Below are 27,162 nucleotides of genomic sequence, written 5' to 3' on the forward strand. Positions count from 1 at the left end.
AACAAACTGTCAACAAAAAGAATAATTACAGCAAAAATATCACCCTGTTACTGGGAATTAGATGAGCCTAGCCCCTTGCTAAGGGCTTTAACATAGGACCTCAGCATTTGCCTTTTTTATAGACCTGGGTTTGAATCCAGCCTCTCCTCCTTATGAGGTATGTGATGCTGGGCAGTTCACTTGGTAGGCCTCAGTTTCCTCATCTGTGAAGTGGGCATCGTATCAAGTCCTGTCCCACAGCAAGATGGTGCATGTCACATGCTGAGCTCAGAGTCTAGTTCAGGTGAACAGTCGTTTGAGTGTCTGTGAGGGAACAAGTGAGAGGCCCAGAGACCAGGACACGGAGAGAAATACAGGGAGATCGGGCTAGGTGCGGTGGCTCACGCCTGTAATCCCAGCACTCTGGGAGGCCGATGCAGGTGGATCACCTGAGGTCGGTAGTTGGAGACCAGCCTGGCCGATATGGTGAAACCCCCATCTCTACTAAAAATACAAAAATTAGCTGGGTGTGGTGGTGCTACTGTAATCCCAGCTACTCTGGAGGCTGAGGCAGGAGAATCACTTGAACCCAGAGGTGGAGGTTGCAAGAACCAAGATTTCGACACTGTACTCCAGCCTGGGTGACAGAGCGAGGATCTGTCTCAAAAAAAAAAAAAAAAAAAGGAAAGAAAAGAAAAGAAAGAAAGAAACAAAGAAAGAAAGAAAGGAAAGAAAGAGAAAAAGAAAGAGAAGGAGAAAGGAAGAAAGAAAGAGAAGGAGAAAGGAAGAAAGGGAGGGAGGGAGGAAGAGAGGGAGGGAGGGAGATATGTAGGGAGGTCAGAGGAGACAGATGGGCTATCCTTTCTGCCCAGGGAAATGGAGATAGAGCTTAATGGTAGCTCACAGAGAGAAAATGAGGGATGGAACAGAGTAGACACTGGATAAATGATGGTGACTGAGTAGAAGAGACACACAGAGAATGAGGGAGGGGGGAAGGGAGGAAGGGAAGAGGAGGGAGAGACAGACGGAGACACAGAGAGAGAGCGCGAGAAGACCAAGTGATACAGCCTTAGGTGAAGACCGAGGGAGAGAGACACAGAGAGACAGAGAGACAGAGACAGGGGAGAGAGATAGAGATCAAGGGAGAAGATCTAGAAAAAGTAAAGTGAGGTTGCATTCCCCAAGACTTGGGCTAGAACAACTGTCCACAGTGTGTCAGATGACAATCCAACTATCGGGAGAAGGCCTTGGCCTCTCCCAGCCCCCGGTAGGATGAGAGAGAGGGAGGCAGAGGGCCAGAGCTGGGGCCGTAACACCTCCAGTGACCTGTTTGCCTTCCCTCCTTCCCCTAGGTGAATGGTGTGCTGACAGCCTTGCCTGTTTCCGTGGCCGACGGGCGGATTTCAGTGACCCAGGGTGCATCGAAGGCACTGCTGGTGGCTGACTTTGGACTGCAAGTCAGCTATGACTGGAACTGGCGGGTAGATGTGACACTGCCCAGCAGCTATCATGGCGCAGTGTGCGGGCTCTGCGGTAACATGGACCGCAACCCCAACAATGACCAGGTCTTCCCTAATGGCACACTGGCTCCCTCCATACCCATCTGGGGTGGCAGCTGGCGAGCTCCAGGCTGGGACCCACTGTGTTGGGACGAATGTCAGGGGTCCTGCCCAACGTGCCCTGAGGACCGGTTGGAGCAGTACGAGGGCGCTGGCTTCTGCGGACCCCTGGCCCCTGGCACAGGGAGCCCCTTCACCACCTGCCATGCTCACGTGCCACCTGAGAGCTTCTTCAAGGGCTGTGTTCTGGACGTCTGCATGGGTGGTGGGGCCCATGACATTCTTTGCAAGGCGCTGGCTTCCTACGTGGCCGCCTGCCAGGCCGCTGGGGTTGCCATTGAAGACTGGCGGGCACAGGTCGGCTGTGGTGAGTGTTGGGGGAGCAGAGGCGGGGCTGGGGGCGGGGTCCCGTCTCTTTGGGGCTGCTTTGGTTTCACTCTGGTCCTTCTGGGTCTGTTTGTTTTCATTTCTCTCTGTTTGTCTCTCTGTCTCTTGGTGCTCGTCTCTGGGCCTCGCTTCGCTTGTCTCTATCTGTCTGTTTCTCATTCTCTATCTCCCTCAGTTGCTGCTTGGGTCTCCTGGTGTCCCGCTTTCTCCCATGTCTTTCTCTGTGTCCTCTCTCTGTGTCTTGTTCTCTGTCTCCCCCTTTCCCTGTCTGCTCCCTAGTGTCTCTCTCTGTCTCCTCCCACCCTGTCCTGGGACCCCACCCTTGACACCCTTCTCTCTGTTTGTCTCCTTCCTGCTCCCTCATCTGCCCACAGAGATCACCTGCCCAGAAAACAGCCACTATGAGGTCTGTGGCCCACCCTGCCCGGCCAGCTGTCCATCCCCTGCAGCCCTTACGACCCCAGCCGTATGCGAGGGCCCCTGTGTGGAGGGCTGCCAGTGCGACGCGGGTTTCGTGCTAAGTGCTGACCGCTGCGTTCCCCTAAACAACGGCTGCGGCTGCTGGGCCAACGGCACCTACCACGAGGCGGGCAGTGAGTTTTGGGCTGATGGCACCTGCTCCCAGAGGTGCCGCTGCGGGCCTGGGGGTGGCTCGCTGGTCTGCACACCTGCCAGCTGTGGGCTGGGTGAAGTGTGTGGCCTCCTGCCATCCGGCCAGCACGGCTGCCAGCCCGTCAGCACAGCTGAGTGCCAGGCGTGGGGTGACCCCCATTACGTCACTCTGGATGGGCACCGATTCGATTTCCAAGGCACCTGCGAGTACCTGCTGAGTGCACCCTGCCACGGACCACCCTTGGGGGCTGAGAACTTCACTGTCACTGTAGCCAATGAGCACCGGGGCAGCCAGGCTGTCAGCTACACCCGCAGTGTCACCCTGCAAATCTACAACCACAGCCTGACACTGAGTGCCCGCTGGCCCCGGCAGCTACAGGTGAGGAGGGCTGTGGGCCAGAAGGGAGCAGGTGCCAGCTCTGGGGTTGCCTGAGATGGTAAGGGCTTCACCATTCCCCTGGGCACCTTTCACAGCTTAGCTGGGGCATGATGGAAGGGTCAGAGTATAGGCCTAGGAGCCTGATGGCTTGGCACAGCGGCTTCTTCCTCTCTGAGCCTAGTGTGTTCCTCTGTAAACTGCTCTAAGAAAAGTACCTGTTTTAGAGAAGGATGAGGAGTCAGTGACATGAGCCTATAGAGGCTCTTTGTTTTTCTTTTCTTTTTTTCTTTCTTTCTCTTTTTTCTTAGCCTGACTGTTGCCCAGGCTGGAGTGCAGTGACAGGATTAGGGCTCACTACAGCCTGGAACTCCTGGGCTCAATGGATCCTCCCGCCTTGGCCTCCGCCTCTCGAGTGGCCGGGACTGAAGGCGCACGCCACCACGCTGGCTAATTTTTCATTTTTTTTGTAGAGATGGGGGTCTCACTATGTTGCCCAGGCTGGTCTGAACTTCTGGCCTCGTGATCCTCCCATCTCGTCCTCCCGAAGTACTGTGATTGCAGGCTGTGCCACCAGGCCCGGCCTACAGATGCTCATTATTATTTTCCGAGGGGAGGTGACATGCTCAGGGTCCCACAGCTAGTAGGTGGTGGGGCCAGGATTCAAACCCGTGTTCTCTCCACTCACCGCGCCCCACCCCCCGCCGCCACCCCCCGCCCGCAGGTCGACGGCGTGTTCGTGGCGCTGCCCTTCCAGCTGGACTCTCTCCTGCACGCACACCTGAGCGGCGCCGACGTGGTGGTGACCACAACCTCAGGGCTCTCGCTGGCTTTCGATGGGGACAGCTTCGTGCGCCTGCGCGTGCCGGCGGCGTACGCGGGCGCCCTCTGTGGCTTATGCGGAAACTACAACCAGGACCCCGCAGACGACCTGAAGGCTGTGCGCGGGAAGCCCGCCGGATGGCAGGTAGGCGGCGCCCAGGACTGCGGGGAATGTGTGTCTGGGCCATGCCCGTCGCCGTGCACCCCAGAGCAGCAGGAGTCCTTCGGCGGCCCGGACGCCTGCGGCGTGATCTCCGCCACCGACGGCCCGCTGGCGCCCTGCCACGGCCTTGTGCCGCCCGCGCAGTACTTCCAGGGCTGCTTGCTGGACGCCTGCCAAGTTCAGGGCCATCCCGGAGGCCTGTGTCCTGCAGTGGCCGCCTACGTGGCAGCCTGTCAGGCCGCTGGGGCCCAGCTCGGCGAGTGGAGGCAGCCGGACTTCTGTCGTGAGTACTGCTCCATGCATGGTCCACATAGTAGGGTCTCTCCCTGTCCTTCCCAGGACTGTAGGACAGCAGCCCCTTCCTCCTCCATGGGGCTCAGGGGCCACCTTCCTTCCTCTGAGCTCGGTATGTCCTGTCAGGAAACACCTTGGCACTCACACACTGAAATGCCCCAAGTCAGGTACTGCAGTGAGAGAGGGTTAGAAACACCTAGTCAGAGTGTGGGCGCGGTGGCTCACGCCTGTAATCCCAGCCTTTGGGAGGCCGAGGTGGGCGGATCACCTGAGGTCAGGAAGTTGAGACTAGCCTGGCCAGCATGGTGAAACCCCACCTCTACTAAAACTACAAAAATTATCCGGGCGTGGTGGCGAGCACCTGTAATCTCAGCTAATCAGGAGGCTGAGGCAGGAGAATCACTTGAACCTGGGAGGCAGAGGTTGCAGCGAGCTGAGATCGTACCACTGCCCTTCAGCGTGGGCGACAGAGACTCCATCTCAAAAACAAAAAACAAACAACAAACAACAGAAAAAAAAAAAGAAAGAAAGAAAGAAAAAGGAAAAAAGAAAGAAAAGAAACACCTAGTCAGAAACCTGGGCCCAGGACAGTCTTGGGGATTGGTGATCCATGCTCTCAGGTATCCAAGGCATGTAGATTGAGATGGCTGACCCTGCCTCAGTCACACAGCAAGGTTCCCCTGGTTAGGAAGACCTAGTGAGTGTCAGCTGGTCAGAGGGCCCAGTTCTGTTGCACACACTGAAATACACCTAGTCACATAGAATTAGTCGCATACCATCAGTGGTATCTGCTTAGATTTTATGCTAACTGGTCAGATACACTCAGAAAGAATCAGGATCCTGACATAGCCCTGGGCAGATCCACACAGATGCATAGTTAGATAGTCCTAGGTGGTTCCCTTGAGGCAGGTCTCCTGGTCACAGGTATCCTGCCAACTTCACCCAGGCACACCCTTAGACAGACCATGTCAGAAGGACTCTGGGAGATGCTCCAGATCAGACACCCACAGCCGGGTGCCCTCAGGCAGAGTCATACCCTAAGATACATGTGGCCCCATACCCCAGTCACATTCACACCCTGAGATACCCATAGTCAGTTCTGATCTTGCATACCCTGAATAGATACAAGTGATCCATTTCACCCAGGTAAGCCTGGCTTAGATAGTGAGACCCCATCTCTACAAAAAATCATAATAAATCAGCCGGATGTGATGGGTCACTCCTGTAGTCCCAGCTAATCAGGAGGCTGAGGCCGGAGGATCACTTGAGGTGGAGGTGGAGGCTGCAGCGAGCTGTGATTGCACCTCTGCACTCCAGACTGGGTGAGATAGATTGAGAGCCTGTCTCAAAAAAAAAAAAAAAAAAAAAAAAAAAAAAAAAAAAAAAATCAGCCGAGCAGAGTCATTTGATCTTTAGAAATATTTGGTCAGAGAGACCTGGGCATGTCCCCTCCCATTCCAGGTCCCACCCTGAGTCCTCCAGTTAGATGTCCTGGATCACATGTGCATATCCAGAGACACCCAAGTTGGCCTGAGCAGTTTTCCCACTCAGGGCCTCCCCAGACCCCGACTCAAACACCTACCTGGCTCATGCCCACCTTGTCCCCACAGCCTTGCAGTGCCCTGCCCACAGCCACTACGAGCTCTGCGGTGACTCCTGCCCCGTGAGCTGCCCGAGCCTCTCGGCACCCGAGGGCTGTGAGTCGGCCTGCCGTGAAGGCTGTGTCTGCGATGCTGGCTTCGTGCTCAGTGGTGACACCTGTGTACCTGTGGGCCAGTGTGGCTGCCTCCACGATGACCGCTACTACCCGCTGGACCAGACCTTCTACCCTGGCCCTGGGTGTGATTCCCTTTGCCACTGCCGGGAGGGCGGCGAGGTGTCCTGTGAGCCCTCCAGCTGCGGCCCGCATGAGACCTGCCGGCCATCCGGTGGCAGCTTGGGCTGTGTGGCTGTGGGCTCTACCACCTGCCAGGCGTCGGGAGATCCCCACTACACCACCTTCGATGGCCGCCGCTTCGACTTCATGGGCACCTGCGTGTATGTGCTGGCTCAGACCTGCGGCACCCGGCCTGGCCTGCATCGGTTTGCCGTCCTGCAGGAGAACGTGGCCTGGGGTAATGGGCGAGTCAGTGTGACCAGGGTGATCACGGTCCAGGTGGCAAACTTCACCCTGCGGCTGGAGCAGAGACAGTGGAAGGTCACGGTGAGAGCAGATGGGGAGCAGGGGGCGAGGGGCCTGTGGGTGTGTGGGGCACAGGCAGCGCTCAGCTCAGGAGTTGGGGGCACAGAGATGAGAGTGCATGTGCGAGGCCTGGGGTCCCTGAGGACAGAAGATGCCAATCAGAACCCAGAGTGGGAAGCCATTGAGGGAGGTGTCATCAGGGACTTGGGGGCTGCTCCCCCTACTCTGTCCCTCAGTCTCCACCCTCTCTTCACCTCCACGCATTGAGTTTTCTCTCCAAATTTCTCCCACCCTCTCCTCCCTCCCACTCCATCCTCTCCCCACCTCAATCCTGGATTCCGCCCTACCCACCTCCCTAGTCTGCCACTCATTGGCAGGACGCGGTGCCATCAGAGGTTGAGAAAGTCCAAGTCTGGAGAAGCTTCATGGACAAAGGACAATCTGTGGGTGACACTATCACCCCCTTAACAACAACAACAGCAGCTATAGTTTCTATACAGCTGACTGCAGACCTTTTGGCTGCCAGGCACTTCATGTCCATGGTGTCTCTATGCTTCCAACGCGAGCTGCAGGCACTATGACTTGCTTATTTTTCAGAGTGGGATGGCCCATCACTGGCCCATAGTCCCCCAGGAAAGGTGGAGCTTGAACCCCGTGCTGCTCTGCAGAGCTTTTCTTACCGAGAAGATTTAGTCTCATGTGGAGATTGGCATCTCAGTTACAGTGGAGGGGTTTCCCCTGAGATCCCACTGAAACACAGACACGCAGCTGTTTTTCTAGTAGCAGTATTGGCGAAGGTGCTGATCAATTACTGACTTAATCTGGTGAACTGGACAGGCGTGACTTTTTTTTTTTTGACACAGAGCCTGGCTTTGTCACCCAGGCTAGAGTGCAGTGGCGCGATCTCGGCTCACTGCAACCTCTGCCTCCCGGGTTCAGGTGATTCTCCTGCCTCAGCCTCCAGAGTAGCTGAGATTACAGGTGTGCCACACTACACCCAGCAAATTTTTGTATTTTTAGTGGAGACGGGGTTTCGCCATGTTGGCCAGGCTGGTCTCAAACTCCTGAGCTCAATGATCTGCCGGCCTCAGCCTCCCAAAGTGCTGAGAATAGAGGCATGAGCCACTGTGCCCGGCTGACATGCAGGACTTAATTAAATATATTCCCTAATGTTTCCCAAGCTCCTAGAATAGCCCCTGACGTACAGCGCCTAAATACATAGGAGTTGTTGATGTTCTTGTTAGTTGCTTCTTACTGAATCCCCCAGCTTCCCTACAAATGTGGGAGCTCTTATTACCCCCCAGTTTACAGCTGAGGAAACTGAGGCAAGAGTAAGTCAGTTGCCCTTACCCACCGCCCAGTCCTGCTTGGGAAGTGTGGCAGTTGACCATCTTTTTAGGAGACTCAGCCAGGAGCATGTCTTTCTCCTGCCTTCTCCTCTGATTCTTCACATTTCCAGAGGAATCCAGTGTGCACTGTCTGTGATAAGGAAGGGTGAGAAAGCATGTTACTCAGGGGTTGATGTATTTATATATTTTTTAGAGACAGGGTCTTGCTCTGTCACCGAGGCTGGAGTGCCATGCTGTGATCCCAGCTCACTACAGCCTCGAACTCCTGCTCTGAAGCAATCCTACCTCTTCAGCCTCCTGAGTGGCTAGGACTACAGGCATGCACCACCATGCCCAGTTAATTTGTTTTCTTTTTTATTTTGTAGAGACAGGATCTCCATATGTTGCTTAGGCTGACCTTGAACTCCTGGGCTCAAGTGATCTTCCAGCCTTGGCCTCTCAAAGTGCTGGGATTATAGACATGAGCCACTGTGCCCCATCCAGGGGTCGATTTACGAGGCTTTGTTGGTGCCTAGTAAACCTTAAACTGAAACCACTGGTCCTCAGCTCATAGGTTTAAGTTCATTTCCCTAAGAATTTAGCCTAACTTTCCACTCGCTGATGCTTTAAAGCGAAAACCTGTGGTGTCTGTTTACTCTTCAAAAGAAAAACCTCCACTCGCCGGGCGCGGTGGCTCACGCTTGTAATCCCAGCACTTTGGGAGGCCGAGGCGGGCGGATCATGAGGTCAGGAGATCGAGACCACGGTGAAACCCTGTCTCTACTAAAAATACAAAAAATTAGCCGGGCGTGGTGGCGGGCGCCTGTAGTCCCAGCTACTCGGAGAGGCTGAGGCAGGAGAATGGCGTGAACCCGGGAGGCGGAGCTTGCAGTGAGCCGAGATCGCGCCACTGCACTCCAGCCTGGGTGAGAGAGCGAGACTCCGTCTCAAAAAAAAAAAAAAAAAAAAAAAAAACCTCCACTCATAGCTGCTAATAACGGCAAATGCTCCTGAAGCATGCATGCTATGCCAGTCACGTTTCTCAGCACTTTACAAATATTAATTTTTCTGATCCTGACAACAGTTCCGTGGGGCAAACACCTTATTCCCGCCTGATAGATGAGGAAACAGAAACAGGGAGAGGTGACTCACTTGCCCAAGGTGACAAAGAGGGTAAGGGGGAAACTGAACTCGGGCAAGTGGCTCTGGGGGCGATCATTGCTTATTAATGACTGCAGCAAGTGGTACATAAAGGATAGCTGGAGACTTCTTACATCATCGAGACCTGTATTCGTTTCCCGTGGCTGCCATAACAAATTACCATGAGCTTTGTGGCTTAAAACAATAGAAATGTACGTTCCACTGTCCTGGGTGCCAGAGTTCAACATCAAGGTGTCGGCAGGGCTGCACCCCCTCCAAAGACACTGGTTGGGGCATCTTCCTTTCCCTTTCCAGCTCTGCAGACTCTAGATTCTCTGGGCTTGTGACAATACCACTCTAATCCTGCCTTCATCTTCATCTGGCCTTTTCTGTGTGTCTCTGGGTCTTTTCCTTTCTGGCTCTTATAAGGACATTGGATTTAGGGCCCAGTTTAATCCAGGATAATCTCATGTTGAGATTATTACCCTGATTACATCTGCAAAGAACTTTATTCCAAGTAAGCTCACGTTATGGGATTCTGGGTGAATATGTCTTTTAGGGACCACCATTCAATCCACTATCAGGCCCTATTATTACATCCATTTCATAAATAGGAAACTGAGGGCCTAAGAGGCGAGGTCACAAAGATCAGCATCAGGCGTGGGCTTGAACTAGGGTCCGACCCCCACTCAAAGTTTACTTTCTGAAGCGTGGCCTGCCTCTTTCGCCTCCCAGGTGAACGGTGTGGACATGAAACTGCCCGTGGTGCTGGCCAACGGCCAGATCCGTGCGTCCCAGCATGGTTCCGATGTTGTGATTGAGACCGACTTCGGCCTGCGTGTGGCCTACGACCTTGTGTACTATGTGCGGGTCACCGTCCCTGGAAACTACTACCAGCTGATGTGTGGCCTGTGTGGGAACTACAATGGCGACCCCAAGGATGACTTCCAGAAACCCAACGGCTCGCAGGCAGGCAACGCCAATGAGTTCGGCAACTCCTGGGAGGAGGTGGTGCCCGGCTCTCCCTGCCTGCCACCGACCCCCTGCCCGCCGGGGAGCGAGGGCTGCAACCCCAGCGGCGAGTGTCCTCCCGAGCTGGAGAAGAAGTATCAGAAGGAGGAGTTCTGTGGGCTCCTCTCCAGCCCCACAGGGCCACTGGCCTCCTGCCACAAGCTGGTGGATCCCCAGGGTCCCTTGGAAGATTGTGTCTTTGATATCTGCCTGGGTGGCGGGAACCTGAGCATTCTCTGCAGCAACATCCATGCCTATGTGAGTGCTTGCCAGGCGGCTGGAGGCCACGTGGAGGCCTGGAGGACTGAAACTTTCTGTCGTGAGTGAGGGAGAGCCAGAGGGAAAGGGAGGGGAGAGCTTGGGGCACAGAAGGGGTAGACCCTGGGCCTTGCAGCCCCTCCCTGCCCATGGGCTCTGATCGGCACCCGCTCCTTGCAGCCATGAAGTGTCCTCCGAACAGTCACTATGAGCTCTGTGCGGACACCTGCTCCCTGGGCTGCTCGGCTCTCAGTGCCCCTCTGCAGTGCCCAGATGGGTGTGCTGAGGGCTGCCAATGTGACTCCGGCTTCCTCTACAACGGCCAAGCCTGCGTGCCCATCCAGCAATGCGGCTGCTACCACAATGGCGTCTACTATGAGGTAGGAACCTATTCATCTGGGGCAGAATATGGGGCCTCACCCCTCCCACTGCTCATCAGCCCCACAGCCTACTTGGCCTCTTATTTATTTCTTTTAGAGTCAGGGTCTCACTCTTGTCACCCGGGCTGGAGTGCAGTGGTACGATCATAGTTCACCACAGCCCCGAATTCCTTGGCTCAAGCAATCCTTCCCCTCACCTGCCAAGTACCTGGGACTATAGGCATGCACCACCAAGCCCAGCGAATTTTGTATTTTCTTGTGGAGACATAGAAATGGGGGCGTCTCACTTAGCCTGTTGCTCAGGCTGGTTGTGGACTCCAGGCCTCAAGCCATCCTCTCACCTTGGCCACCCAAAGTGCTGGGATTAATGGCATGAACCACCATGCCCGACCCACTGAGCCTCTTTTTTTTTTTTTTTTTAAGACATAGTCTTGCTCTGTTGCCCAGGCTGGAGTGCAACCTCCACCTCTCAGATTCAAGCTCACTGCAACCTCAGCCTCCCAGGTTGAAGGAATTCTCTTGTCTCAGCCTCCCAAGTAGCTAGGAGTACAGGCGGGTGCCACCACGCCTGGCTAACTTTTTGTGTTTTGGTAGAGATGGAGTTTTGCCATATTAGCCAGGCTGCTCTCGAACTCCTGACTTCAAGTGATCCTCCTGCCTTGGCCTCCCAAAGTGCGAGCATTACAGGCATGAGCCACTGCAGCAAGTCCACTCAGTCTCTTGAATGTCTCTTGTACCCACTCCTTTCCCCGTCCCCATGGCCCTCCCTTGGCCCAGCTGGTCCTCTCCCACCTGGGTCCCTCCCAGCTCCTACCTCTGCTCCCTCTGGTCCACCCTCCACATGGCAGCGGTAAAGATCTTTCTAAATATGACCAAGGGCTCTGAAGCTTTAAACCCTCCCCTGACTCCCCAGGTCAAGTTGTGGCTTTGCCTTCCAGGTCTGGATGAAGGGAGCCTTTTTGACCACAAAGACAAGATTTTCGTCTGTTATACCAGCTGCTAACACCCTCTGCTTCCTTCTCCCACTCTTTCCCTGTTGGTCCTTTTTCTTTGACTGGAGCATGTATTTGTTTAATGTCCATCTCCCTTGAGGGACTGTGAGCTCCCCTAGGGGTGGCACCCTCTCTCTGTTGTTCTCCTCACATAAATAATATTAATAGTAACAGAAAATGTGTAGATAGTGCTTACTATGTATCTGGTACTGTTTTAAGTGCTATGTGTGCATATTTTTATGCATTACATATCTAAAAACTTTTTCTTCTGAAAACTTTCAAACATGCAAACATTAAGAGAATAGTGGAATGACTGTCTATGTACTTACCCATCACTTAGCTTCAGAAATAAGCCACATTCTCCCAATCTTGTTTGATGTCTACCCCACGTATCTCTCCTATCTGAATGTTTTAAAGGAAACCCTTTTCTGTTTTTTTTTTTTTTTCTTTTTCTGGAGATGGAGTCTCTCTCTGTCACTCAGGCTGGAGTGCAGTGGCGCGGTTTTGGCTCACTGCAAGCTCCGCCTCCCGAGTTCATGGCATTCTTCTGCCTCAGCCTCCCGAGTAGCTGGGACTATAGGCGCCCGCCACCACGCCCAGCTAATTTTTTGTATTTTTAGTAGAGACAGGGTTTCATCATGTTAGCCAGGATGGTCTCAATCTTCTGACCTCGTGATCCACCTGCCTCGGCTTCCCAAAGTGCTGGGATTACAAGCGTGAGCCACCGTGCCCGGCCTACCGTTTTCATTTTATCTGAATTTTACATGTCTGAATATAACTTGGTTATTATCTGAATATAACTCGGTTATACTTCCAAGGGCAGGCGCTACTATCATCTGCAATTTGCAGATCAGGAAACTGAGCCATAAAGAGGTGAAGTAACTTGCCCAGAGTCACACAGTTTGGAAACAGCAGAAACAGGCTTCAAGCCCAGGCGATCTGCTCTTAGTTACTATGTCACACCATTTCTCCTACAGCAGACGTTAAGCGGATATTTTGGAATGAATGAGTAAATGAATAAGAGTGAATGAACAAATGAATAACGTCCCCAAAGCCATGCTGTGCCTCAGCTTCACAGACAAGGGGCCATCCTGCTGAGAGATGCCACTTGTCTGTGATGTCTGCCAGACCCCTCTGTGCCTAGAACGCCAGAGATGTGAGAGTCAGCTCCCACCCATGGTGTCCCTGATGGCCGTGCCCTCTCTCCCCACAGCCGGAGCAGACAGTCCTCATTGACAACTGTCGGCAGCAGTGCACGTGCCATGCGGGTAAAGGCGTGGTGTGCCAGGAACACAGCTGCAAGCCGGGGCAGGTGTGCCAGCCCTCCGGAGGCATCCTGAGCTGCGTCACCAAAGGTGCTGGGCTGGGCTGGGACTGGGGCTGATGCAACTAGGGATGGAGGACGGGGACTCAGGCTGAGGGTGGTGTGACTGGGGTGTCCATGGCGGGAGGTGCACAGGACTAAAGATTGAGGTCGCAGACCTGGGACCCCTAGGCCAGGTTTCACAGGGCCAAGGCCACCTACTGTCAGAGTTAGGGACCCTTAGGGAAAGTCCAGGCTGTGGGGACCCTCAGAGGTTTCTCAGGGTGGATGTCAGAGACCCTTGTTATAAGGCAGGGACAGGCACGCCTTTGCTCTAATGGGCTACATGGTAAATGTTTAAGCTCGCAGGGTGCATGGTGTCGTTCCAGCTACTCACTCTGCCATTGTGGCATGAAAGCAGCTGTAGACTATGTAAGTGAAGAGGTGAGGCTCCTGTGAGACTTTAGAATACAACAGCAGCAGCCTAGGGGGCCATCGTGAGCTGAACACTGATGTGTGGGATTAGGTGTGGGGTTCAGACACTAGCAGCACAGGGCAGGGGAGGGACTGGGATCCCAGGGGCAGGGACAGAGAGCAGAGTTCTGAGTCTCAGGCACAGAGACCCCACCAAGGCAGGACATTGGATATGGGGACCCATCTCAAGTGGAAGATCAGGATTTCTAGGGGTATAGTCTCCGATGTGGGAGACTAGACTAAATGTGGGACACAGAGCCACCCCCAGGGCTCATTTCTTAGGGTGAAGAGCAGAGAACCCTCCTCCCCGCAAGGATAAGAGAATGAGACCTCCAGCACCAAGGGGTAGAGGTTGAGACCCTATGGGCTGATGAGCAGGATAAAAGGGACTCCCAAGAATGGGGGTTATATCGCTCAGCATCCGGTCGAGAGACAGAAAGCACACAGCCCTTTGAATGAGGAAAGTTTAATTAAACAATCATTTACTTATTAATAGGAGATTAACTATTAAAGGGTAAAGATGGCCTGGTGCTGTGGCTCACACACCCAGCACTTTGGGAGGATTGCTTGAGGTCAGGAGTTCGAGACCAGCCTGGGCAACATAGCGAGACCCCTGTCTCCACAAAAAATTTAAAATTTGCCAGGCCTGGTAATGCACACCTGCGGTCCCAGCTATTCAGGAGGCTGAGTTGGGAGGATCACTTGAGCCCAGTAGTTCAAGGCTGCAGTGAGCTATGATTGCACCACTGCCCTCCAGCCTAGGCAAGACAGCAAGACCTTGTCTCTTTACAAACAAACAAACAAATAAATAAATAGAAATAAGAAACAATAAAGTGAACACTAAAGAATACCACCAAAGCACACACAGGAAGTAGCCCCGACTCTAGGGCTAAGGTAGAGGCCTCAAGGAAGGGAGAAATGGGCCCCTCCTCTTCAAGGAGGGGAGAATCAGCCTCAAGGCTGAGTCCAGTCTCACTGTAGCTGTAGCCCACCGGGTGGCACAAAGGTTTCTGCAGGCTGGAGTTGGCAAGAAGGAAACTGCTCCCTGAGAAGCCAGCTGGGGCCAGTGGAACTCGCTGAGTGTGGCCCCACACCCTGGCCAGAGCTGGAAGGGCCAAACTGGCTGGAAGCCAGACCCGGAGCCCCTCCCTCCTGCAGTGACTCTCCGGCGCCCTCTGTTGACAAAGCTTAACTCCGTGGGTGTATTTGAAGCTGACAGGCCATACATAGATAATGGACACAGGAGGAAGGAGACATTTGAAGACTGGCCTCTCCCACACAGCGGTTCCACAAGCTGGGGTCATAGATATAGTAACCGTAGGAACAGGGTCTCTGACACAGAAGCCCTCCAAGACAGGCCCTCAGCAGTGAGACACCCTCAAGGCTACTGTCTTGAATGTAGCAAGCTTCCGGGATGGAGTCTTGCACTGAGGGAGACCCAGGCCATGAGACTTAGCTAGTTAGAGTCTCAAACGTTTCAAATCATGCTGAGCCCCTGGCACTGGGCTCTTGCCAGAAGATCACCCAGGGCCCTAGTCTTGGGCACAGAGGCCCCCAGGACCTAGAGAAATTGGAGACCAATTTCTATCAAATATGAAGACGTCCGGGGGACTGAGGTCTCAGGCATGGGGGTCCCTGAGGCCTAGATCTTTTTTTTTTTTTTTTCTTTGAGATAAGGTCTCACTGTGTGGCCCAGGCTTGAGTGTAGTGTAGCTTAATGTAGCCTTGATTTCCTGGGCTCAAACAATCCTCCCGCCTCAGCCTCCCGAGTGGCGGGGAACTACAGGCACACACCACCATGCCTGGCTCATTTATTAATGTTTCTGTAGAAATGGGGTCTTGCTATGTTGCCCAGGCTGGTCTCAAACTCCAGGGCTCAAGCGATCCTCACACCTCAGCCTCTTAAAGTGCTGGGGTTATAGGCCTGAGCCACCACACCTGGCCTGGGGCCCAGGTCTTGAACACAGAGAACTCTGGGGCTGGGATCTCAGACATGAATAATCTCAGGGCTGGCATCGCAGACACAAGGACCCCGGGGCACAGATCTCAACTTGAGTCAAGTGCATCTTTTCTCTAAAGGGCTAGATGGTAAATGTTTAAGCTTGCAGGCTATACCTTCTGGATCACAACTACTCCCTCTGCCATTGTAGTGTGAAAGCAGCCATAGACTATGTAAGTGAAGAGGGTGAGGTTCCTATAAAACTTAAAATACAAGAACAGGCTGAACTCTCGAGCAAGGGCACCATGGAAACTGCACCTTAAACACAGACCCAGAGCCTTGGTCCTTGCCTTGGTCTTAGGTGCATGGACTCCACGACCTCAGTCTCACACAGCAAATGGCAGGGCCTCAGTCTCAGAGGTAGCGGGACTCTAGGTACTGGGTCTTGGCTGTAGGGGCCTCTGGGGCCCAGGTCTCAGGTATGGGACCTTTCACAGCCAAACTTAGACACAGTCCACCATGGGGCCTCAGTGTCAGACGTGTGGGACTCCCAGGGGCCGGTCTTGAAAGTAGCAGGCTGGGCATGGTGGCTCATGCCTGTAATTCCAACACTCTGGGAGGCCAAGGTTGACTGATCACTTGACGTCAGGAGTACGAGACCAGCCTGGCCAACATGGTGAAATACTAAAAATACAAAAATCAGCCAAGCATGCTGGTGGGCATCTGTAATCCCAGCCACTCAGGAGGCTGAGTTAGGAGAATCGCTTGAGCCCAGGAGGCAGAGGTTGCAGTGAGGCGAGATTGCACCATTGCTCTCCAGCCTGGGTGACAGAGAGACTCCATTTCAAAAAACCAACAAAACAAAAGAAAATAAAAAAGCAAACTATAGGAAGTGGGTCCTAGACATGAGGACTCTGGAATCTGGTCTTGCCTGCGGTAACCCTCAGATCCCTGGCACAGACTGGGGTAGATGTGGAGGGAGCAGCCATCCTTTACAAGGGGCAGCCCCTCAAGGTCCTCCTCCCTCTTCTGTCCCCAGACCCGTGCCACGGCGTGACATGCCGGCCACAGGAGACGTGCAAGGAGCAGGGTGGCCAGGGCGTGTGCCTGCCCAACTATGAGGCCACGTGCTGGCTGTGGGGCGACCCACACTACCACTCCTTCGATGGCCGGAAGTTTGACTTCCAGGGCACCTGTAACTATGTGCTGGCAACAACTGGCTGCCCGGAGGTCAGCACCCAGGGCCTGACACCCTTCACCGTCACCACCAAGAACGAGAACCGGGGCAACCCTGCTGTGTCCTACGTGAGACTCGTCACTGTGGCTGCCCTCGGCACCAACATCTCCATCCACAAGGACGAGATCGGCAAAGTCCGGGTATGTGTGGCAGGATGGTCCCCGAGATCCCCGGGAGGGCAGGAGGGATCCTGACGACCACAGTTAGCAGCTCAAGGCTCTTTGTCTTCACCTGGGCCTGAAACAAACTGTCAACAAAAAGAATAATTACAGCAAAAATATCACCCTGTTACTGGGAATTAGATGAGCCTAGCCCCTTGCTAAGGGCTTTAACATAGGACCTCAGCATTTGCCTTTTTTATAGACCTGGGTTTGAATCCAGCCTCTCCTCCTTATGAGGTATGTGATGCTGGGCAGTTCACTTGGTAGGCCTCAGTTTCCTCATCTGTGAAGTGGGCATCGTATCAAGTCCTGTCCCACAGCAAGATGGTGCATGTCACATGCTGAGCTCAGAGTCTAGTTCAGGTGAACAGTCGTTTGAGTGTCTGTGAGGGAACAAGTGAGAGGCCCAGAGACCAGGACACGGAGAGAAATACAGGGAGATCGGGCTAGGTGCGGTGGCTCACGCCTGTAATCCCAGCACTCTGGGAGGCCGATGCAGGTGGATCACCTGAGGTCGGTAGTTGGAGACCAGCCTGGCCGATATGGTGAAACCCCCATCTCTACTAAAAATACAAAAATTAGCTGGGTGTGGTGGTGCTACTGTAATCCCAGCTACTCTGGAGGCTGAGGCAGGAGAATCACTTGAACCCAGAGGTGGAGGTTGCAAGAACCAAGATTTCGACACTGTACTCCAGCCTGGGTGACAGAGCGAGGATCTGTCTCAAAAAAAAAAAAAAAAAAAAAGGAAAGAAAAGAAAAGAAAAGAAAGAAAGAAACAAAGAAAGAAAGAAAGGAAAGAAAGAGAAAAAGAAAGAGAAGGAGAAAGGAAGAAAGAAAGAGAAGGAGAAAGGAAGAAAGGGAGGGAGGGAGGAAGAGAGGGAGGGAGGGAGATATGTAGGGAGGTCAGAGGAGACAGATGGGCTATCCTTTCTGCCCAGGGAAATGGAGATAGAGCTTAATGGCGGCTCACAGAGAGAAAATGAGGGATGGAACAGAGTAGACACTGGATAAATGATGGTGACTGAGTAGAAGAGACACACAGAGAATGAGGGAGGGGGGAAGGGAGGAAGGGAAGAGGAGGGAGAGACAGACGGAGACACAGAGAGAGAGCGCGAGAAGACCAAGTGATACAGCCTTAGGTGAAGACCGAGGGAGAGAGACACAGAGAGACAGAGACAGAGACAGGGGAGAGACATAGAGATCAAGGGAGAAGATCTAGAAAAAGTAAAGTGAGGTTGCATTCCCCAAGACCTGGGCTAGAACAACTGTCCACAGTGTGTCAGATGACAATCCAACTATCGGGAGAAGGCCTTGGCCTCTCCCAGCCCCCGGTAGGATGAGAGAGAGGGAGGCAGAGGGCCAGAGCTGGGGCCGTAACACCTCCAGTGACCCGTTTGCCTTCCCTCCTTCCCCTAGGTGAATGGTGTGCTGACAGCCTTGCCTGTTTCCGTGGCCGACGGGCGGATTTCAGTGACCCAGGGTGCATCGAAGGCACTGCTGGTGGCTGACTTTGGACTGCAAGTCAGCTATGACTGGAACTGGCGGGTAGACGTGACACTGCCCAGCAGCTATCATGGCGCAGTGTGCGGGCTCTGCGGTAACATGGACCGCAACCCCAACAATGACCAGGTCTTCCCTAATGGCACACTGGCTCCCTCCATACCCATCTGGGGTGGCAGCTGGCGAGCTCCAGGCTGGGACCCACTGTGTTGGGACGAATGTCAGGGGTCCTGCCCAACGTGCCCTGAGGACCGGTTGGAGCAGTACGAGGGCGCTGGCTTCTGCGGACCCCTGGCCCCTGGCACAGGGGGCCCCTTCACCACCTGCCATGCTCACGTGCCACCTGAGAGCTTCTTCAAGGGCTGTGTTCTGGACGTCTGCATGGGTGGTGGGGCCCATGACATTCTTTGCAAGGCGCTGGCTTCCTACGTGGCCGCCTGCCAGGCTGCTGGGGTTGCCATTGAAGACTGGCGGGCACAGGTCGGCTGTGGTGAGTGTTGGGGGAGCAGAGGCGGGGCTGGGGGCGGGGTCCCATCTCTTTGGGGCTGCCTTGGTTTCACTCTGGTCCTTCTGGGTCTGTTTGTTTTCTTTTCTCTCTGTTTGTCTCTCTGTCTCTTGGTGCTCGTCTCTGGGCCTCGCTTTGCTTGTCTCTATCTGTCTGTTTCTCATTCTCTATCTCCCTCAGTTGCTGCTTGGGTCTCCTGGTGTCTCGCTTTCTCCCATGTCTTTCTCTGTGTCCTCTCTCTGTGTCTTGTTCTCTGTCTCCCCCTTTCCCTGTCTGCTCCCTAGTGTCTCTCTCTGTCTCCTCCCACCCTGTCCTGGGACCCCACCCTTGACACCCTTCTCTCTGTTTGTCTCCTTCCTGCTCCTTCATCTGCCCACAGAGATCACCTGCCCAGAAAACAGCCACTATGAGGTCTGTGGCCCACCCTGCCCGGCCAGCTGTCCATCCCCTGCACCCCTTACGACCCCAGCCGTATGCGAGGGCCCCTGTGTGGAGGGCTGCCAGTGCGACGCGGGTTTCGTGCTAAGTGCTGACCGCTGCGTTCCCCTAAACAACAGCTGCGGCTGCTGGGCCAACGGCACCTACCACGAGGCGGGCAGTGAGTTTTGGGCTGATGGCACCTGCTCCCAGAGGTGCCGCTGCGGGCCTGGGGGTGGCTCGCTGGTCTGCACACCTGCCAGCTGTGGGCTGGGTGAAGTGTGTGGCCTCCTGCCATCCGGCCAGCACGGCTGCCAGCCCGTCAGCACAGCTGAGTGCCAGGCGTGGGGTGACCCCCATTACGTCACTCTGGATGGGCACCGATTCGATTTCCAAGGCACCTGCGAGTACCTGCTGAGTGCACCCTGCCACGGACCACCCTTGGGGGCTGAGAACTTCACTGTCACTGTAGCCAATGAGCACCGGGGCAGCCAGGCTGTCAGCTACACCCGCAGTGTCACCCTGCAAATCTACAACCACAGCCTGACACTGAGTGCCCGCTGGCCCCGGCAGCTACAGGTGAGGAGGGCTGTGGGCCAGAAGGGAGCAGGTGCCAGCTCTGGGGTTGCCTGAGATGGTAAGGGCTTCACCATTCCCCTGGGCACCTTTCACAGCTTAGCTGGGGCATGATGGAAGGGTCAGAGTATAGGCCTAGGAGCCCGATGGCTTGGCACAGCGGCTTCTTCCTCTCTGAGCCTAGTGTGTTCCTCTGTAAACTGCTCTAAGAAAAGTACCTGTTTTAGAGAAGGATGAGGAGTCAGTGACATGAGCCTATAGAGGCTCTTTGTTTTTCTTTTCTTTTTTTCTTTCTTTCTCTTTTTTCTTAGCCTGACTGTTGCCCAGGCTGGAGTGCAGTGACAGGATTAGGGCTCACTACAGCCTGGAACTCCTGGGCTCAATGGATCCTCCCGCCTTGGCCTCCGCCTCTCGAGTGGCCGGGACTGAAGGCGCACGCCACCACGCTGGCTAATTTTTCATTTTTTTTGTAGAGATGGGGGTCTCACTATGTTGCCCAGGCTGGTCTGAACTTCTGGCCTCGTGATCCTCCCATCTCGTCCTCCCAAAGTACTGTGATTGCAGGCTGTGCCACCAGGCCCGGCCTACAGATGCTCATTATTATTTTCCGAGGGGAGGTGACATGCTCAGGGTCCCACAGCTAGTAGGTGGTGGGGCCAGGATTCAAACCCGTGTTCTCTCCACTCACCGCGCCCCACCCCCCGCCCGCAGGTCGACGGCGTGTTCGTGGCGCTGCCCTTCCAGCTGGACTCTCTCCTGCACGCACACCTGAGCGGCGCCGACGTGGTGGTGACCACAACCTCAGGGCTCTCGCTGGCTTTCGATGGGGACAGCTTCGTGCGCCTGCGCGTGCCGGTGGCGTACGCGGGCGCCCTCTGTGGCTTATGCGGAAACTACAACCAGGACCCCGCAGACGACCTGAAGGCTGTGGGCGGGAAGCCCGCCGGATGGCAGGTGGGCGGCGCCCAGGACTGCGGGGAATGTGTGTCTGGGCCATGCCCGTCGCCGTGCACCCCAGAGCAGCAGGAGTCCTTCGGCGGCCCGGACGCCTGCGGCGTGATCTCCGCCACCGACGGCCCGCTGGCGCCCTGCCACGGCCTTGTGCCGCCCGCGCAGTACTTCCAGGGCTGCTTGCTGGACGCCTGCCAAGTTCAGGGCCATCCTGGAGGCCTGTGTCCTGCAGTGGCCGCCTACGTGGCAGCCTGTCAGGCCGCTGGGGCCCAGCTCGGCGAGTGGAGGCAGCCGGACTTCTGTCGTGAGTACTGCTCCATGCATGGTCCACATAGTAGGGTCTCTCCCTGTCCTTCTTAGAACTGTAGGACAGCAGCCCCTTCCTCCTCCATGGGGCTCAGGGGCCACCTTCCTTCCTCTGAGCTCGGTATGTCCTGTCAGGAAACACCTTGGCACTCACACACTGAAATGCCCCAAGTCAGGTACTGCAGTGAGAGACAGTCAGTTAGAAACACCTAGTCAGAGTGTGGGCGCGGTGGCTCACGTCTGTAATCCCAGCACTTTGGGAGGCCGAGGCGGGCGGATCACCTAAGGTCAGGAAGTGGAGACTAGCCCGGTCAACATGGTGATACCCCCGTCCCTACTAAAACTACAAAAATTATCTGGGCGTGGTGGTGGTCACCTGTAATCCCAGCTAATCGGGAGGCTGAGGCACTTGAACCCAAGAGGCAGAGATTGCAGTGAGCCATGATGTTGATACTACAGTCCAGCCTGGGCAACAGAGTGAGACACCATCTCAAAAAAAAAAAAAAAAAAGAAAGAAAAAAGAAAAGAAACACCTAGTCAGAAACCTGGGGTCCAGGACACTCTTGGGGACTGGTGATCCATGCTCTCAGGTATCCAAGGCATGTAGATTGGGATGGCTGACCCTGCCTCAGTCACATAGCAAGGTTCCCCTGGTTAGGAAGACCTAGTGAGTTACAGCTGGTCAGAGGGCCCAGTTCTGTTGCACACACTGAAATACACCTAGTCACACAGAATAAGTCACATACCTTCGGTGGTATCTGCTCAGATTTTACACTGAGACTAACTGGTTAGATACACTCAGATAGAATCAGGACCCTGACATAGCCCCGGGCAGATCCACACAGATGCATGGTTAGATAGTCCTAGGCGGTTCCCTTGAGGCAGGTCTCCTGGTCACAGGTATCCTGCCAACTTCACCCAGGCGCACCCTTAGACAGACCATGTCAGAAGGACTCTGGGAGATGCTCCAGGTCAGACACCCACAGCTGGGTGCCCTCAGGCAGAGTCATACCTGAGATACATGTGGCCCCATACCCCAGTCACATTCACACCCTGAGATAACCATCGTCCGTTCTGATCTTGAATATCCCAAACAGATATAAGTGATCCATTTCACCCAGGTAAGCCTGGCTTACATAATGAGACCCCATCTCTACAGAAAACTACTAATAAATTAGCCGGATGTGGTGGCTCATGCCTGTAGTCCCAGATACTCGGGAGGCTGAGGCAGGATGATCGTTTGAGCCCAGGAGGTGGAGGCTGCAGTAAGCGCGCCTCTGCACTCCAGCCTGGGTGAGATAGAGTGAGAGCCTGTCTCAAAAATAATAATAATAATAAAATAAATAAATAAATAAAAATGAGGCAAGCGGAGTCATTTGATCTTTAGAAATATTTGGTCAGGCTAACACATAACCTGGTCAGAGAGACCAGGGCATGTCCCCTCCAATTCCAGGTCCCATGCTGAGTCCCCCAGTTAGATGTCCTGGATCACATGTGCATACCCAGAGACACTCAAGTTGGCCTGAGCAGTTTTCCCACTCAGGGCCTCCCCAGACCCCGACTCAAACACCTACCTGGCTCATGCCCACCTTGTCCCCACAGCCTTGCAGTGCCCTGCCCACAGCCACTACGAGCTCTGCGGTGACTCCTGCCCTGTGAGCTGCCCGAGCCTCTCGGCACCCGAGGGCTGTGAGTCGGCCTGCCGTGAAGGCTGTGTCTGCGATGCTGGCTTCGTGCTCAGTGGTGACACCTGCGTACCCGTGGGCCAGTGTGGCTGCCTCCATGATGGCCGCTACTACCCACTGGGCGAGGTCTTCTACCCGGGCCCTGAGTGTGAGCGGCGCTGTGAGTGTGGGCCAAGTGGCCATGTCACCTGCCAGGAGGGCGCAGCCTGTGGGCCCCATGAGGAGTGCCGGTTAGAGGATGGTGTCCAGGCCTGTCATGCCACAGGCTGTGGCCGCTGCCTGGCCAATGGGGGCATCCATTACATCACCCTGGACGGCCGTGTCTATGACCTGCATGGCACCTGCTCCTATGTCTTGGCCCAAGTCTGCCACCCACAGCCTGGGGACGAGGACTTTTCCATCGTGCTTGAGAAGAATGCAACTGGAGATCTCCAACGCCTCCTGGTTACTGTGGCTGGCCAGGTTGTGAGCCTAGCTCGGGGGCAGCAGGTGAGTCCATGTGAGCCTGCCCTGGGGGTCTGAAGGCAACACAGCCCCATCTAGGGAGTTCTGAGGGAGATACGACCCCACCCTGTAGGTATGAGAGGGACATTCCTCCAACCTGGGAACTCTGAGCCCTACCCTGGAAGGTCTGGTGAATGGTCCCACCCTGGGAGATTTTTGTTTTGTTTTGTGACAAGGTCTTGTTCTGTCACCCAGGCTGGAGTGTATTGGCGTGATCACAGCTCACTGCAGGCTCAACCTGCTGGGCTCAAGCAATCCTCCCACCTCAGTCCCCCATGCCTAGCTAATTTTTTATTTTTGGTAGAGATGAGGTCTTGCTGTGATGGCCAGGCTGGTCTCCAACTCCTGGGCTCAAGTGATCCACCTGTCTGGGCCTCCCAAAGTGCTGGGATTACAGGTGTGAGTCACCACACCAGGCCTGGGGCCCAAGAAGTTTAAGGGAAACATGACCTGACGTTAATGGGACTGAGGGAGATGCAGCTCTGCCCTGGGAGTGGGACAGGACAGCCTTGCCTGTGGTTCTGTGAGTTCCTGACCTGCCTGACCCTTCCACCCAGGTCACTGTGGACGGCGAGGCTGTGGCCCTGCCTGTGGCTGTGGGCCACGTGCGGGTGACCGCCGAGGGCCGAAACATGGTTCTGCAGACAACCAAGGGTCTGCGGCTTCTCTTTGATGGCAATGCCCACCTCCTCATGTCCATCCCCAGCCCCTTCCGTGGACGGCTCTGTGGCCTCTGTGGGAACTTCAATGGCAACTGGAGTGACGACTTTGTCCTGCCCAATGGCTCGGCAGCGTCCAGTGTGGAGATCTTCGGGGCTGCATGGCGGGCGCCTGGCTCCTCCAAGGGCTGTGGCGAGGGCTGCGGGCCCCAAGGCTGCCCGGTGTGCTTGGCAGAGGAGACTGCACCCTATGAGAGCAACGAGGCCTGCGGGCAGCTCCGGAACCCCCAGGGCCCCTTCGCGACCTGCCAGGCCGTGCTGAGTCCCTCTGAGTACTTCCGCCAATGTGTATATGACCTGTGCGCGCAAAAGGGCGACAAAGCCTTCCTGTGCCACAGCCTGGCAGCCTACACGGCGGCCTGTCAGGCAGCCGGCGTGGCCGTGAAGCCCTGGAGGACAGACAGCTTCTGCCGTGAGTGTCCATGGGTCCCTCAGAGGACTCTAGACCAGGTGTAGGGGCCCCTCCTGGCCCATTCCTTCTATTTGCATGTCGGAGTGGTTTCTCCCTATAAAAGCGCTCCCTCCCCACCCCCTCCCACCCCACGCCCACACAACTCTTTCTCCCATGGCATAGTCCGCTGGCTTCCCTGCTACCTCTCTGACTGTTCCTTCTCAGCCTCCTGTGTGGGCCCACTCTTCTCAAACCTCAAATTCACTTCTTCCTTAGTGCTCTATCCTGGACTTTTCCTGCAGTGACCTGAAAGGAGAGTTGGATGGGTTGGGAGATCTATGGCTCACATAGACCCTCCTTCTACCTCCTGACAAGACCATATCCCCTCAGATCCCCCCAAGACAAGGCTGTAGGCTGTTAGACACCCCCCTAAACTAGGACTGTACCGCTCATTCAAATCCCCAGGGGACGGACATCACCTGAGACTCTCAGGAAAAAGCAACGGCCCCTCCGGCCCCAGGTCACAGCCAGGTCTCCCCTGGGCAGGACCTATACCCAAGGCCGTCGTCCACACCCGCGGCCTTAGATTTCTTCTCATTGTTGACCATGGGCCTGGTCTGTCTGTCTCAAGCCCTGAACTCTCTCCTGACTGTCAGCCCAGTGATCCTGATTTCTGACTTCTGGCCTTCAGAACTGTGGGAGAATTAATTTCTCCTGTTTAAGCTACAAAGTCTGTGGTAATTGTTAGGGTGTCCAGGACACCTTCCCCTGGTGTCCTTACAGTCCCTCTTACCTGCTGTGTTCCCAAATAAAATCAGCATTTCACCCCCAGCCTGATGCTCCTTCCCCAAACCTGCTGGGCATTGCAGAACAGCCACACCATCCACCAATTGCTTAGCCAGAGACCAGGGACTTACCACAGATATTTCCCTTGGGTCCATACAGCCCCTGTCCCAACTCTGACCCATCTGCCTGTGCCCCCCTATCCCAGCCCTCACCCCTTTGCCTGTGCCCCCCACACCCTGGCCCTGACCGCTCTGCCTGTGCCCCCCACCCGGCCCTGACCCCTCTGCCTGTGCCCCCTACCCTGCCCCTCAACCCTCTGTGTGTGCCCTCCCCATCCCGGCCCTGACCCCTCTGCATTTGCCCCCCTACCCCAGCCCCGACCCCTTTGCTTGGGCCCCCGACCCCAGCCCTCTGTCTGTGCCCTCCCCATCCCAGCCCTGACCCTTCTGTCTGTAGCCCCCTACCCTGGCCGTGACCCCTCTGCCTGTGCCCCCCCATGCCTGCCCTGACCTCTCTGCCTGTGCCCCCCCATCCCTGCCCTGACCTCTCTGCCTGTGCCCCCCCATCCCTGCCCTGACCCCTCTGCCTGTGCCCCCTGACCTCGGCCTTGACCCCTCTGCCTGTGCCTCCCCACCCTGGCCCTGACCTGTCTGCCTGTGCTTCCCCATCCCTGCCCTGACCCCTCTGTCTACACTCCCTGATGCAGCATGTTCACTTTGGGCTATTCCTGTCTGTCCCACTGGAAGTGAGCTCTGTAAGACTGGGGTTGAGGCTTTTCTCAATATTTGTGTCCTCAGCACCGCCTAAAATAGGGCTGGGTGTGCAGTAGGCCCCACTGGTTATCCAGGACCCTTTGGAGGTGTGACTCAGCCCTGCCTCCTCTCTCTGCAGCGCTCCAGTGCCCCACCCACAGCCACTACTCCATCTGCACTCGCACCTGCCAGGGCTCCTGTGCGGCTCTCTCCGGCCTCACGGGCTGCACTACCCGCTGTTTTGAGGGCTGTGAGTGCGACGACCGCTTCCTGCTTTCCCAGGGTGTCTGCATCCCTGTCCAAGATTGTGGCTGCACCCATAATGGCAGATACTTGCCGGTGAGTAGGGGCTTGGGGTGGGCAGAGAGGGTAGAAGAGCTTGAGAGAGACCCAGAGCTTCTGTGCTGACCTCTTCAAGGCTGGGGACAGAGGAGGTACCACCATATCCTAGCTGTGTGACTTGATGCAGGCAACCTCCCCCTGTTAGTTTCCTGCAGCTTCTGTAACCAATTACCGCAGACATGGCAGCTTAAACAGGAGAAATTCATTCTCCCACAGTTGTGAAGTCCAAAAGTCAGAAATCAGGAATACTAGGCTGACATCAAGGTGTTGGCAAGGTGGCATTCCCTCCAGAGAAATCTAGGGGAGGCTATGCCCAGTGGCTCATACTTGCAGTCCCAGCCCTTTGGGAGGCCAAGGCGGGAGGATCACTTGAGCCCAGGAATTCAAAACCAGCTTGGGCAACATAATGAGAACCCATCTCTACAGTTTTTTTTTTAATTAGCTGGGCATGGTGGTGCACACCTATTGTCCCAGCTACTTAAGAGGCTGAGGTGGGACAATGGCGTGAGCCCAGGAGTTGGAGGCTGCAGTGAGCTATGATCACGCTGCTGCACTCCAGCCTGGGTGACAGAGCAAGACCTTACCTCTAAAGAAAAAAGGAAAAGAGCCAGGCACGGTGGCTCACACCTGTAATCCCAGCACTTTGGGAGGCTGAGGCAGGCGGATCACGACGTCAGAAGTTCAAGACCAGCCTGACCAACATGGTGAAACCCTATCTCTACTAAAAATACAAAAATTAGCTGGGTGTGGTGGTGCATGCCTGTAATCCCAGCTACTCGGGAGGCTGAGGCAGGAGAATCACTTGAATTCGGGAGGTGGAGGTGGCAGTGAGCCGAGATCGCGCCACTGCACTCCAGCCTGGGTGACAGACCGAGACTCCATGTCAAGAAAAAAAAAAAAAAGAAAAAAGAAATCTAGGGGAAAATCTGTTCATTGCCTCTTCCAGTTGCTGGTTGCTGCAGGTTTTCTTTGGTTGTGGCCACATCACGCCAACCTCTGCCTCCTCTTCTGAGTGTGTCATAACATCTCCCTCTGCTTCCCTCTTATAAGGGTACATGTGATTGCATTTAAGCCTCACTCAGATAATCCAGGAGAAAATTTCCATCTTAAGATCCTTAATTCAATCACATC

At 55.1% G+C, this 27,162-nt stretch overlaps 1 protein-coding gene across 1 annotated transcript in view; it reads left to right on the plus strand.

The window, feature by feature from the left end:
* FCGBP (Fc gamma binding protein) overlaps positions 1–27,162 on the plus strand; it is a 90,697-nt gene that overhangs the window by 57,546 nt on the left and 5,989 nt on the right. The window contains exons 21-34 of the mRNA XM_055249854.2: positions 1,332–1,905; positions 2,300–2,916; positions 3,638–4,181; positions 5,803–6,395; positions 9,578–10,172; positions 10,292–10,491; positions 12,697–12,838; positions 16,239–16,576; positions 18,014–18,587; positions 18,982–19,598; positions 20,307–20,850; positions 22,455–23,026; positions 23,599–24,172; positions 25,829–26,028. Coding sequence (XP_055105829.1) covers positions 1,332–1,905; positions 2,300–2,916; positions 3,638–4,181; positions 5,803–6,395; positions 9,578–10,172; positions 10,292–10,491; positions 12,697–12,838; positions 16,239–16,576; positions 18,014–18,587; positions 18,982–19,598; positions 20,307–20,850; positions 22,455–23,026; positions 23,599–24,172; positions 25,829–26,028 — 6,684 coding nt within the window. The remainder of the gene's footprint in view (positions 1–1,331; positions 1,906–2,299; positions 2,917–3,637; positions 4,182–5,802; positions 6,396–9,577; positions 10,173–10,291; positions 10,492–12,696; positions 12,839–16,238; positions 16,577–18,013; positions 18,588–18,981; positions 19,599–20,306; positions 20,851–22,454; positions 23,027–23,598; positions 24,173–25,828; positions 26,029–27,162) is intronic.

Source organism: Symphalangus syndactylus, chromosome 17 (assembly GCF_028878055.3).
Source record: "Symphalangus syndactylus isolate Jambi chromosome 17, NHGRI_mSymSyn1-v2.1_pri, whole genome shotgun sequence".
NCBI lineage: Eukaryota > Metazoa > Chordata > Mammalia > Primates > Hylobatidae > Symphalangus > Symphalangus syndactylus.